The 14297-nt window shown below is 37.3% G+C and overlaps 1 protein-coding gene across 2 annotated transcripts in view; it reads right to left on the bottom strand.

The window, feature by feature from the left end:
- Positions 1-13617, bottom strand: part of LOC131029739 (cleavage stimulation factor subunit 50) — a 190871-nt gene extending 177254 nt beyond the window's left edge. For both annotated transcript variants that reach the window (XM_057960378.2, XM_057960379.2), the window contains exons 1-3: positions 13314-13617; positions 13104-13187; positions 12879-13012 (exon numbers count right to left, since the gene is read on the bottom strand). In XM_057960378.2, coding sequence (XP_057816361.1) covers positions 12879-13012; positions 13104-13187; positions 13314-13406 — 311 coding nt within the window. In that variant the 5' untranslated portion in view covers positions 13407-13617. The remainder of the gene's footprint in view (positions 1-12878; positions 13013-13103; positions 13188-13313) is intronic.
- Between the last annotated feature and the right edge of the window lie 680 nt (positions 13618-14297).

Raw genomic sequence — 14297 nt, 5'->3', positions numbered from 1 at the left:
CAAGTAGCAAAGTTGTTTTTCAAGGAGATATTCAAATTGCATGGATTGCCTAAGAGCATTGTTAGTGACAAAGATAGTAGATTCATGAGTTCTTTTTGGAATGAGGTTTTCCACTTGACAGGTATAGAACTCACTCCAAGCACAAGCTATCATCTACAAACAGATGGCCAAACAGAAATTGTTAACAATTGAAAAGAAGGCTACTTGAAGAATTATGTTTCAAATCAGCAAAATACATGGGTCAAATGGTTGCATTTGGGAGAGTACTGCTAGTCTGCTACAACACAACTCACCACATGTCCATTGGTATGCCACCATTTCGATCTTTATAAGGGTATTGTTGTGACGTTTTCACACATCACCCCATTGCAAATGGGGACCCCCACTTTTTGCTTAGATTAGGTGCCTTAGGTGTTTTAGTTTGATTTTAGCTTGGCAGTAGTTCCTAGTCGTTAACCTTTGCTAGTGAGGAAGAGGTGTTTAAGTTGAGGCAAAGTTGTCGTCTTGCAAAATTGTTAAAAAGGTTATCAAGTTGTCAAAATTTCGTCATGTTGCAAGGTTGTCAGGAAGGAGTCAAGGTGAACAAATTTGAGAATTTCATTCTAGGGTTTGATTTTTTTTACCCTTGGAGAATTAATGATATGTGAGAAATGAGTTTGGGAATTTCCTTATAGAGATCAATTCTCCACTCTTGAGTAAAATTTGAAGGGTCAATTTTTATTTTTTGAGCGAAATAAAATCTTCCTTGTAAATTAAGGAAATGAAATCTCTCTTGCTCATATTAATCTTCATATTTAGAAGAGAGTGAAATTCTAAAGCAATAGAATTGAACGAATTACCTTGTGAGACAAGGAAAATTTAGCATGCCTTGAACAATTTTTGGGGTGAAATTGAGCCTTCATCATTTTGAGCACTTTGAGTCTTAGCAATTTTGAGATGTTAAGTTTGGGTGAAAGTATTGAAAATTCTTCCTCAAAATTGAAGCAAGATTAAACCTCCCTTATCAAGATATTTTTTTCAAAATTCAAGGAACAAGGCTTGATTGAGTGGCTAAGTGTTAAGGAAGGGGGTGCAAATCAACCTCCAAAAACATGGAAGGGGATGCGGATCTACCTCCCCAAACAAGGAAGCAAATCAACCTCCAAGAACATAGAAGTGCAAATTTGCCCTCCAAAATGGGGAAGCTTTCCTCAAGAAACAAGGAACATTGAGCGATTTGCCCTCCTCAAAACATGGAGCTCCTATTTAAAGCGCACCACATTACATAATCACTTAACGCCCGATCCCATAAGGAAGGAAGTCAACTTAGCAAGGCAAAAAGAAGGAAGAGCGGATCAAGCTCCCCAAAGAAGGAACCGAATTTCAAATTCTAAATACATTGGAATCACCTTGTGTAAATTGACCTCCACAAATGTGGAAGGAAGTGTGGATCAAGCTCCACAAACGTGAAAGGGGGGTACAAATTTACCTCCACAAACATAAGGGATGCGAAGCAACCTCTACAAACAAGGAAAAAATCAACCTATAAACATGGAAGCAAATTAACCTCTAGAAATAAGGTATTTAAATTTGCCTTCCTCAAAAACAAGGAAGTCAAAATCGAAGCTAATGTAAAGGCTAGAAAACATGGAAGGTTTTAGCGCACCCCTATCATTTAGATGCAAAATCGTAAAGGAGAAGAGAATGCTGACTTTGCAAAGCAAAGTAAATGCGATTTTTCTTAGCAAACAAAGATGTTTCAAGGTAGGAGGTCGGCTTATGAGGAAGAGGAAGGGGTGTGATTTATGCTGCAACCCCTATAAAACAAACGAAGAGCGCCATTAGTTTCATCTCAGATTAAAATTCTCAAACAAATTCGCATCCAAAGAGATAATTCCAGATTCGCGGGGAGGAAAATCAAACCTAAAAATTGGGGAAGTCAGATCTAATTTGCTGGTGCAAACCTAAGTAGCAGAGCAGAATTGATTAAGACATGTTTGAGTTGGATTAGATGAGGAAGGGAGGCCTTCAATCTTTCATTTATACCTCTCAGATTCGTGAACAAAGCCAGCTGAACCAAAGAAAAGTTATAAAAATCCTAACCAAACCCACTTAAGATAAAGGATCCAGCCAACTTGAGATGAGGATTTAATTAATTTGATTGTAAGTGTAAAACACTAGGTCAGCTAGAGGGAGAATCAAGCTTGGAGGTGCTATAAAGATAAAGTTGATGTTTTCATTTCCAACATCAAATTGCAAGTTCGTTTTTCCAGAAGATTAAGAGCAGAGCAAAGTGAATCATTAGGAACAGATCTGAGACAAGTTTTTCATCCACAGAATTGCATTTTTGGGACGAATTTTACCAGCATTTGAGGCGAAGTTACAATCAGATTTGAGGAAAACTTGATGAGGCTTCCTTGGAGGTGTCTTACCATGGATGCAGACCTGATTTAAACCTAAAAAAATCAAAACTAGTGCGAATTTTGGTGGGATTGATTTCATGTGATACTGGAGATATTTTTATCATCTCCTTGTGATTAACATAGAGCGAATTGCTGCTGATTTGATATGAACCTGCCTTGACTTTATTTTGATCTTCAAGACAGCCAAACAAACTAATTTCCAACTTAAAGAGAAGGCGAATTCCATCAGATTTGGTAATTGTTATCACCTTGCACAGCAGCATAAGTCAGACCTGATGAAATCATAATTTCAGCTAAGGCATTCTGATTTGAGCATAATTGATCAGATTATAAGTCAAGCAATATCATTTCCAGCCCTAGAAATTTGCGTCCAGATTTGTAAAGGGAGTTTTGACTTAATGAAGAGTCTTTGTTTTTTGGGGATTGAATTCGTTTTATTGCTATTACAATCTTCTTAATTTTAAAATGTTTTAATTTCCAGGTCTGATGCATGGGGCATGAAGATGAAAGAAAAGGTGCAATGTAGAGAAGGTTATACAAGGATTATTCATATTTCATCAAGACAATCAGGACAACATGGCTCTCCATAAAGATCATCACAACCTTGAAGATTCAACCACACGAAGATGGTGATCAAAGGGAGAACTTCACAGTGATAGCAAGATCAAGGAACGTCTCAACAAGATTGAAGGAAATGACATTAACATATTCAAAAGGATGGCAAGGCTTGCACTCAGCATGAAAGAGGAAGGTCATTAAAACATGGGAAGTTCTACATCAAAGGCATCAAAGTTGGAGGTTGCTTGGTGTGAAGAATAACACTCAGCATTCATCAGCATTGCAAGTAAAGAGTGAGGATTCATCATCACAAGATCAAGATTAATACCTTGCAGGGAGGAGAACTTAACAAAGTGAAGAAAGTGCAGTTACAACAGGAAGGACAAACACAAGTGAAGGATAGCATCATGCTCTTCGAGATGATATCATTGCATCAAGATTCAAGACATCACAATAATGAAGGTGATTTTGCAAAATCTTGAATTTCCTTTGGAAATCCAAAATAAATTGCTAGTACAATAAGGAAGTAATCCAGGAAATGGAAATTCAAGATAAAGGACAATACAACACTAGGTCAATATTCCCAAGTTAGAAGGTGAAAAACAAGTATGCTCAAGGCAAAAGATAGTCTCAGAAGAGTCAATCAAGCTTAACAACTTGATCACTTTAAGATGATGCAATTTGGGAATATCTTCACCCCATTGAGCAACTAGATAATGTTGAGTATCAAGAGATATTGCTCAACCACATAATTTGTGATGATTTGCATGAGGAATGTTGAGGTGGCATCCTAATCATCATCAAACCAATCAAGTTCTTCCAAGTCCACATCCAAATACATCGAACGTGAGTCATCCAAAGGTGGAGCATGTGACACATGGCACTACATCAAATATTGTTTCACATACCTAACCTATTTTCTCATCGGTCACACACACAAAAGGACATGTGTCCAACTCAATGTAATTTTATCATTGGCCAAGAAGGAGTTTATTGTAGCAAACCCTAATTAGGGTTTCATTGTATAATCTTGGCCATTGATCTGAGAATCGATTTGAGCCATAGAATTGCATTGAGACCTCTATATAAGGTTTCATCCTCTCATTTGTAAAAGTTAATAGCTGATAGTCAGAGAATAGTTAATAGCAAAAAAAGTTAGTAGTAGAATAGAGTAGGAGAAAAAAGATTCTTGCAAAGACTTTGTTGCTAGAAACATATTATTTTCATTGAAGATATGGTGAATTTCATGTGCTGAATCAACATTTTGCATGGTCTCTACTTCTCATTTGTTTTAATGTTGATTAGATGGATGGAAGATCTCATTGTTGATGAATGATGAAACCTATGTTCATACCACTTGGAGTTTGTTGATTGCAAATTGCAGTGTGTGGTCAAAGTGAACTTAAATAAAAGCTTAACTTCAATCATTGTATGCTCATTGTTCATAATGTTGGTGTGCATGGGTCATATGAAAATCATTCGTTATCCTTAGGAGATTGCACCTTCTTTGTGTAGTTGTGCTCGCATGGCAAAGCAAAGCTTGGTTTGGTTGCACCTAATCTACAGTCATTTCTTACATTCTCAGGATTAGTATAGGACCTCTAAACCCTTGTCTCTTTTATCCTTTTTTTTCAAGTAAGTTTGAGATTCCACATTCCAGCAAAGTTCAAGGAAAATGTAAGTCCCCTTGTGATTCCAACAAAAAACACATCAATACACTGAGTTTTTCCACATATAAAGTCAAGACTTGACTATCGGAACCTTGGAGCCGTCTCGTTTGATCACATAGTTCAGAATCCGAGAGGTCTTTGTTCAAGAGAGGATAGAATACTTAGAATTTTATTTTGTGTTGTAAGGTGCATCAACAGATAGATGCACTTTCAATTACTAATTTATTGTTTTTAGATGGTAGAGCACCCACAGCTAGTGATCTTCTTAATCAGAATCAAGATATATTAAGGTCACTGCTAAAAGATAACTTAAGGCAAGCACAAAACCAACAAAAGATGTATGTAGATAGGAAAAGAACAAAGAGATCTTTTGAGGTGGGAGACTTGGTTTTCCTAAAATTGCAGCCATATAGACAAAGCTCTCTAAAGAAGAATGGGGCTGAAAAATTGAAGCCTAAGTTCTATGGACCATACAAGATCATCAAAAGAATAGATGAGGTAGCATATGGGTTGGAGCTTTCTTCAAACAGTTGGATCCACAATATATTTCATGTTTCTTGTTTGAAGAAAGTTCTTGGACAGTAGATTGTGCCTTCACTTGATTTGCCACCCTTGGATGATGAAGGGAATTTGATCTTGATTCCTAAAGAAGTTATGAAAACTAGGGAGAAAAGATTGAGAAACAAGAGCATTACTGAATATTTGATTAAATGGAAGAATAGAGGATGCAACTTGGGAAGTGTTGATGTGTGTTTTAGGCACATACAAACACAGAATAAAATACCAAAGTATTTTACCCTCTTTTGAACAAAATCACCTTGTATGCTAAGATCACTAGAAGTTCATATGATGATTCCAAGGTTTCTACGGTCAATTCTTGACTCGTGGATAAGCTCAATGGTTTGATGTGATAATGCTATTTTCACTTGGGGACTTACTTAGTTGTTCAATCTGAGAATTTTTCATAGATTTGGATTTGGAATAGGCATACTGCTGCCTTAAGATTTTGCAATGAAGTTCTTGGTTCTAATCTAACAAAGATTTCTAAAAATGGGAAAAAAGGAATAGGGTTTAGGAGTTCTATTCTAAAGCCTAGAATGCAAGAAAAGGGGTGAATGATTCACTGGAATCCTACTAGGCAAGGTCTCATCATCAAATCGAACAATTTGACACAAGCTTCATGCAATCATCTAGGGTATATGTCATAGATGTTAAAATCGTTACCATCAAACATTGATACCATTCGAGTTAATGCATAACAATGGACACATAACAATTAAAGTTAAATTCATATAAATTTCCAGTTGACCATGCAAGGCACACTTACAATCAGCAAGAGGCTAGTGGTATGAACTAAAATGGATTCTACACAAATGCATTCAACAAATTCTTTCATTCAATCTAAATACTTGAAAGCAAATTCTAATCTAACTTGGAGGCAAGGAGAACCACAAATGCACACAACACTTAAACAAAAATCACCATCAAGTTGAACAATGATTTGTATTCAAATCTGCAGCATATACTGACAATTCTTAAAAAACTCTCTTACAAATGAGAGGCGGAGTTTATAGAGTCTCAAATGAAATGGATGGCCAAGATTTAATCAAAATCAAGAGCCAAGATCATGCTAACAATGCCCTAAAGTTGCCCAAATTAGGGTTTACATCAAAAAAAGAGCCACCAACGTATGACCCAACGAAATAATGCCTAATCATCAAGTAGAGAACCTTCTAGAAGATTTTGGCCTGCATCTCTCTCTCTCTCACAACATACTTCAGGAATCTAGTCAATACAGAATCTAATTCCTCCATGGAAATGTTGGGCAAAGCATCATGTTGCACATTAATCACATCCAATGCATCAAAACAAGCATCTAAGGTATTCTCCCAATCTGGCATAGGCTTTTGCGAATTGTGGACATGAATCAGCAAGGAAACCAAATCATCCATCTGATTCTTCTTCAAAGAATCCAACTGATTGAAGTAAATGAACTTCATTTTATCTCTCAACTCTGCTAAGTGTAGACCACTGGCATCACTAACATCTACTCCCAATAACTCCTCAATAGATGTAAGGATCTTCGACTATATCTCTTGAATTGATCCTTCCATCTCTGCACAATCCTTGCGTGTGTGCTCATAAGCACATTTCTTCATGGCCAATGAACAATACTAGCCATGGAAATCATATCTGTCTCCATCATACACTACTCCTTGCCTAACCAATGTGCACATAGGAATCCTCTTCAAAACTCTAAGGCGGGGAAATAGTCTTCTCCTGAATAGGGTGGAATTCGTCCCAAACTCCCTCCAAATACTGTATCCTAAATATAAGCGTCATTGTCCTATCAAATCCCTGGACAAACTGAGTAAGGAAATCATCCACCTGTTTCTTCACATCCTCAATCCATTTTCCCAATTCCAAGAGTGTATCCCTCCCTACCTCATAATCAATATGAAGTCCACGATCAACTGCAATAGGGGAAACAAAGTCGGGATTCTCGTGCCTTATCTCTGCAATATAATCCCTAAGTCTAATATTCTCCTCCTTATACTTCTCTTTCTCTTCAACCTCCCTATCCACCTTTGCATTGATTACCCAAACTGTATCATTGAGTTCTTGGAACTCTTGCTCTTTTGTAGTTTGTCCAAGGGGAACCAAAGTGATCTGGAAATCCATAGGAGTAGTCGCGTCCATATTCACATCACCAATCGGTATAGCCACTTGTGCAATCTGCATTCTAGTTTCATCTCTAGTTATATTCGAAAGTATCTCAGTCCTCTTAGGTTCTTTCTCCTGATTGCTCCTGGCTAAATAGTCATCAATATCATCAATAAGCTGGACATCCACCATCGTCTTACTTTACTCCATGCTCTTCATCAGCCAATCAAGAATAGCAATCATCTCCATCCCGTCATCAAGACACATCTCTCAATTAAGTTCCTTCAATGCCGAGATAACATCATCATCATCATCATTGTCTTTAGTCAAATCATACACATTCTTTCCCAAGCTAACCTCCAAAAGGACAGTGGGAGACCCCGGTTGATCATCATCTTCATTAGATGGTGCGGACGTGATTGTGGCATGCAACTCCTGAGTATTATCTGGTATAGTCACCATGTTGGAAAATTGTTCAAATTCTCTATTCTGTTCGGGCATATCAATCTCCTTGATTGATGAGAAACTGAGGGAAGACAAAGGAACATTTGGCTTTTGCTTCTTTACTTCTTCAATCTTCTTCCCCTTAGCCTTAGTTTCTCCTGGTGTATTATTCCTTCACTTTGGAGCTTGACTCTCTTCATCTGCATGAATCCTTATATCACTAACTGTCCTCTGATCATCTTCGGAAGAAAAATCCTCCTGTTTCATCTTCTCATATGTGAAGATAACACCCATATCTATTAATCTGTTCATTTGCTTGTCTACCCATTCTCTAGAGAAACTTATGACTTCTCTCATCAATTCATTCAAATTTGTCACCTCCTGCTCTGACCAACTAGACAATAGGATAGACCTCTTCATTTCATTTTCATATTGTGGATGAGTATGATATTTATCATCCAATACCTCATCAAGAATGAGAAAGAGTTCACATTTTCTCATGAAATCCACAGACATCCTAGACCACATTCTTCTCTTCACTGCTTGCTCGTCCATCAGGTTGGCCCAATAATCTTCAATCTCCTGCTTGTGTATAAATCTATCTCCTCTAATCCTTCCAACCTTCTTGTGCGGATCAAATCTTTCTCTTTTCTTGTATGTCCCAAGGCGATAGAATGCAAGCTCTTCAATCACCGTACTAGTTGCAGCTGCAGTAGCAGATTGGCACACTTCCAATGTTTTCCCTCTAAGATTTAGGAAAAATCATCCTTGTCCTATGTTTCTCCTTCTGGATGAAATCAAATTCCAGAAGCTGTCTCACCACCTCCAATAGGATGATTCTATCTATAGGATACCTATGAAGCTTGTACGGTTTGGATTGAAATACCAGAATCCTTAGGTATGTGAAAGTGGGAAACCGTATGTACCACGATCCATATTGTTCAATCAAATATGTTGCCCCCTTGGACAACCTCTTGTGGATTCTACCTTGCAACATCCTCATAATATACATGGTGAATGCATCATTCACCCTCCTATAATCTTCAACTCTATACATGTTCAACTGTGGATAGCATTCATAGCTTTTGTACTGCCCTTGTCCATTCCCGACTTCACCTCTACATATCGATCCTTTGTATGTGACAAATCGTGCAAGTATATACACAAGGTAAGAAGTCATGGCGAATGACCTAGATCTCTCCACATTTCTCAACTGGAAATCCAGATTGTCACTGATGAGTTTTGACCATTTGATCATAGTTCCTCTCAGACAATCCTGGATAAAATAAAACATCCATACTTCCTATAATGCACCTTGTGGCATCCCCATCACTCGGTTTAATAGGAATACCAAACCGCTATATTCCTCCTTCAAATTTGTGCACATGAGTGTCTTGGATGCCTTTAAATGATGAGGTCTCAACTCAATCATCCACTCTTTGTTTACAACGGTCTTGCATGCATCCACCTTTGATTTGTACTTTGTGTCAACTCATTCTTTGTCTTATCCTTCATGTCTACACTGCGTGGGATTCCAAACACCTCGGCAATGGCGTCCTCAGCAAGGTAGGCAATGGTTACGCCCTTGGGAGACTTGATCATTCTGGAGAGAGGATCGTAGTGCCTTGCACACTCCAGAACTAACTCGTTGCACTGTATGGATTGTGGAAATCTAGTGGCATGACAGATACCACTCTTCATGATGTTTGCATAGGTAAGACGGGGAATCTGGTTTCTTGTTCTGAACATCTTCTGTCGCATCTAATCCATATTCAGGAAGTGCGTGTTCGTATCTGTGATCTCCTTCCATCTGGATGACAATTTGGATTCCAAATAGAAGCCCTCCTGGACCATCTTCAATTGCTCCTTCCGAACTCCAATCTCGGATTTTGACATAATACCTGTACGAAGCTGGAAGTCAATAACTTCGGAAAAAATCATCCTGATAGCCATTTTCAGAATTAGATAAGTTATGGTTCTTAATTATTTGGACACTTTGTAGGAATGGAAATCAAGAATTTTATCCACATTTCTAACGAATTCTGAAAATAGAATGTAAAAGTGATATGAATAGGATCAACCCTCATAAAATCTCTATAAATCATCATTTTCAGACTTAACTAAGTCTGAAGACATAAGCATACTTAGAAAATTTTATCAAAATTAAGGTTCAAAGGAGTATACCAAATCTGGAAATGTCTTAGGAAAGGTGTGAAAAGTCTGATTTTCACTTTAAAAACGTCCGAAGACACACCTTTCCAAGCTCACTAATGGCTGCCGATAAGTCTGAAGACAACCTGCAACGGTTAAAATCAGTCACTTAAACAAGGGTGCAGCCATATAGAATGCAAATGCATGATGAAAATAACCTTCCCAAGGTCAAAGTAGCCAAATCTGGGCAAGAATGGAAGGCTGGTAAAAGAAATCAGTCTAAATACAAGTCTGAAAAATGAAGTTTTAGACTTACCAGCACCTCAAATGATGAAAGTACACTCAGAAAATGACCACCAAAAGTTGCAAAAAAACCTTCCCAATAAAATCGCCTAAACACACAGATGGCTGGAAATAAAATTTAGTCTGAGGACAGCCTGCAACAATGGTGTTTCACACCAGCAACATCAATGTTGATCCCTGAAAACGCTTCAAAATGTCCTCAAAATGGTCTTCAAACAAAATCGCCTAGATATGAATCAGCTGGCTAGCGAAAATAAAGTCTGAAAAATGATGCTTCAACCAACAATGGAGGTCAAATGGCGCCCAGCAATGCCGCCCAGCAAGGTCTAAAAGTAATGGCAGCCCCTTAACACTCAAAAATATCACCAACATTCATCAAGATATGGAGGAATCAGCCTCCCAAATAAAATCGCCCAACTTCAGCTATGGCGCCACTTTATAAAAATCGCCCCAAGGAATGAAAATCGCCCTTCAAGCTTGCTTCAATGGCCCCCTAAAAATGTTGCCCAGGTCTGATTGGGCAAAAAATGGTCTTCAAAAACAAACTTCAGCTCCAATGATGTCAAAATGACATTTCACAAAAAAAAATCACCCAAATCAGCCACTTGGATGCAACAATCAACAAATATAATATTATTTTAATGCTGGCCAGCCCCTTTTAAACTTGCTTTCACCACAAAAGCAATGTGGGATAAAACTTTGCTTTTATAGCTGGGAAAATCGACTTGCTTCTAGAAAGTGTTTTTTAATTAATTATTGTTGCAAGTCATTCAATAATTGTTTTTTATTTTAAATAATTGTTAGTCATTGCAAAAACACTTAAATTTGGGGCCCATTTATTTAAAAAATTTCAAACTTTAAACAACTTTTGACCCCTGGGGGAAAATCGCCCCATATTTGGATTAAAAACCAAATAAATCTTATTAAATATGTTAAAATGTGCCCTTGGGGAAAATCGCCCCTCTTTGGGATAAAAATCCCCAATTAAAATCCATCACATTTGCACAAAAATACTTCTAGGGGAAAATCGTGATCCATCTGGAGTCAAAATCCAATTCATTGTCTCAAAAATCACCTTGGGAGAAAATCGCTTAAGTAGTTAACTTTAGTGGAGCATATGAGATTACAGCAACTCTTGTCTCTGAAGCAATACTTAATGAGACATCTGCAGCATCAGAAATATATCAGCTCAAGTATACAGATCAGTTCACAAAGGGAAATATATCTCAGTAAGTATTGAAGATAATGTTGCATCTACAAGCAATTTTCTTTCCATCTACGAAAAATACTTCCAAGACCTTTTTATGTGGAGATGTTGGAGTTTGCAGCCAAGAGCAAGCCATGAAATGTCATTATGCCAATATTGAGCAGAGGCTTGATGAGCTACACAAATGGAAGGAACAATTGTTGGTAACAAAAGAGAAAGAAGTGCGAATCCTAACACAGCTAGATAGCATGTAAGGCTTATTGAATAGTTAACTCCAAGTTTGAACAGGGCACAATTTGAGGGGAAAAATACATGACATATCAAGTAAATGTTGCTAGGACTAAGCATACGATCACTCTTGTGATTTGCAAGTAGTGTACAATACATTAGAAAAAATGAAGTCAAAATATCTGGATTTGATTAAAGACAGAGATATGGTCATCATATATGCAAAGAAGGCCATAATTGCATCTAAGGGAATGAAGGAAAGGATTGATGGACTCATTTTGAATCCTAATCCAGCACAGTGGAAACTTAATGGTGAAATCAATTTTCATAAAGAGCAATTTCCAGGGAAGCTAGAAGTTGCAGATACATATTTTGGGCACGACTGAGAAAGTTTTGTAGGGAATTGTGGATCAGCGAAAAAAGCAACTTAAGGAAGACGCAACCAAATGAGAATCAAAAATGATGGCTTCAAAGGACAATTGAACAAAATTGGGTCGACATGAAGAATGGTCTAAACAGGAAAACGAGAATAAGTTTGTATGTTCATGTTTGTAACAGCTAGCAAATCTATCTTAGCTGATTTTGTATATATTGGTTACCCCAAAATTGCAATTTACTGACCCCAAAAAAAGACCATGTACCCAACTGTGCTTACATGCCCAAGTTAAAAAATATAGAACCCAAATTTGTAAGGGCTTGTAATTGCCTCAAAATGGAGCAATCAAAAGTGTTATCCATATTTATAAAAATAAGAGGTAAACAATCCATTAATGATGGACCAAAGGAAAGCTAGCTCAAAGCAAAGTGGCCAAATAAAAGGCTAATCTTTGCAGGGGTCCTAATGACCACACTGATCAAACTGTTTTATGTAGGGTTTCTAACAATTACTTTCTTGGTGCACCGCAAACTTCTTTGCTATAGGATAAAGATGCACTACAATCATCTTTATGGGTATATTTTAACATTGGTACAATGCCGATAGAGCTTACGCGTTGGATAAGAATCAGTAACAATTAGATTATATGCTCAACGGCAAAGCAATAAACAGTTTATAAGAGATAAAATGAGATAAGCTCAAGTGGTAATAGCATTGCAGCTTCCAAAGTGGAACCTGGAACACAGATAAGTGTAGGAACTAGATAAGGGAGCTCTTCCAATTGTTTGGTGTACCATGCCCCAATAGAAGAGATCAATTTTGCCTTTGACTTTTCATGTAAAACAGTTGTGCATGATTTGTTGCTGCAAAAATACCTGAAATCGAGAGAATTCAAAGGAGGAGAGGGAATGGGCCCGTATCCCACGGAGATTCCCAAAGTCCCTGTTCCTATCCCTCCATCATTTGCTTGTATCGGGCTTGCTGCCTCATCCCTCTCCACTGCTAGACCCTGCACAATTATAATTCTTACAAGTTTACTAATTCCCTCCCACAAGCTCTGTTTTTTCGCTGTGAAAGACTTCAATGGACATGAAGCAGACCTTGCAGACGAGATCCAAGAGCCTGTTTGGTGGCACGTCCACATTTAGAGGGGTCATAGTTGCCGTAGCCACTGCCGTTGCAGCCTGCCAAAACAAATACAAGATCATTTTCTATGGCAACACAGAGAAATTGTCTTTCACAACAGCATTTCTTACAGCAAAGAATGAATCCTTGGTGGAAATAGAAAAAGAGGGGATGGAGTAGGTTGCCTGTGATAAATTGTTATCCCTGAGATGCGCAACAATGAAAGCATTCACCTGCCTCAACAAATGGCTGAACTGCAATGCCTGCTCCAAACCCATCTTTCCTTCAAACTTTTTTAAAAATGACCGCCGCCTCCGCTCAAAGAATTATGAGGACTTTCTAGCTGCCATTTGCCTTCGCTGTAAAACAGGGCTGATATATTTCTTGGGCGTTCGCTTATTCGGAAAAGCAGGTTGCCAAAATGCTTCGAATTTCCTGATTTCGTTATTCATGAAATGAAGGTTTTTAATGACGTCTACGACGAGGAATTTTACTGGTATTTTTAATATTCTTGGATATCTGATTTTCTATAATGGATCTTTATTAAAAAAAATTGTCGAATTGAAAAGGGATGTTTATTTTGAAGGTGTTTTCACTTTGGATGCATTTTTTTAAAGGTTGTTTGTTTCTATTATTTGTTTGTTGCAATTGATGTAATTAGGCAATCTTTTTTAGGTATAATCTATCTATCAATTTTACACTAATGAGATCAGTTCTCAATTTTATAATTAACAATTTTTTTTGTTTAAATTATATCTCTTAAATATGTTTTTTGTTATGCTTCCATATCGTATTAAATTCTTTGATACAATAAGCTTTTTTCCATCCAATTTGCTTTGTCAAACCTGACAATCCTATATTTTTCTATCACATATTTTTCATTCCCTCATTAATGTTAGGATGCTCTTGTGATTCAATGTCTCATGTATTCATTTAATCATTGTTCTATTTCATCTATATTTTCCTCTTGTGACTTAAAATCTCCTCCACATTCATTATAGACTAACAATGGTTATTTATACTTTTAACCTTTTTTTAATATAACTCAATATGTGAGTTATCATCGATGCCTCCAATAAGAAAATTCCTAATTTAGTGAAAAGGATCTCACATGGGATAAAAATTTCAATTTTGAGATTGTTTGCATGGTTAAATAGTGTTGAATTCTT

The sequence above is a fragment of the Cryptomeria japonica genome, chromosome 9, assembly GCF_030272615.1.
Source record: "Cryptomeria japonica chromosome 9, Sugi_1.0, whole genome shotgun sequence".
NCBI lineage: Eukaryota > Viridiplantae > Streptophyta > Pinopsida > Cupressales > Cupressaceae > Cryptomeria > Cryptomeria japonica.
This window is presented reverse-complemented; position numbering and strand designations above follow the sequence as displayed.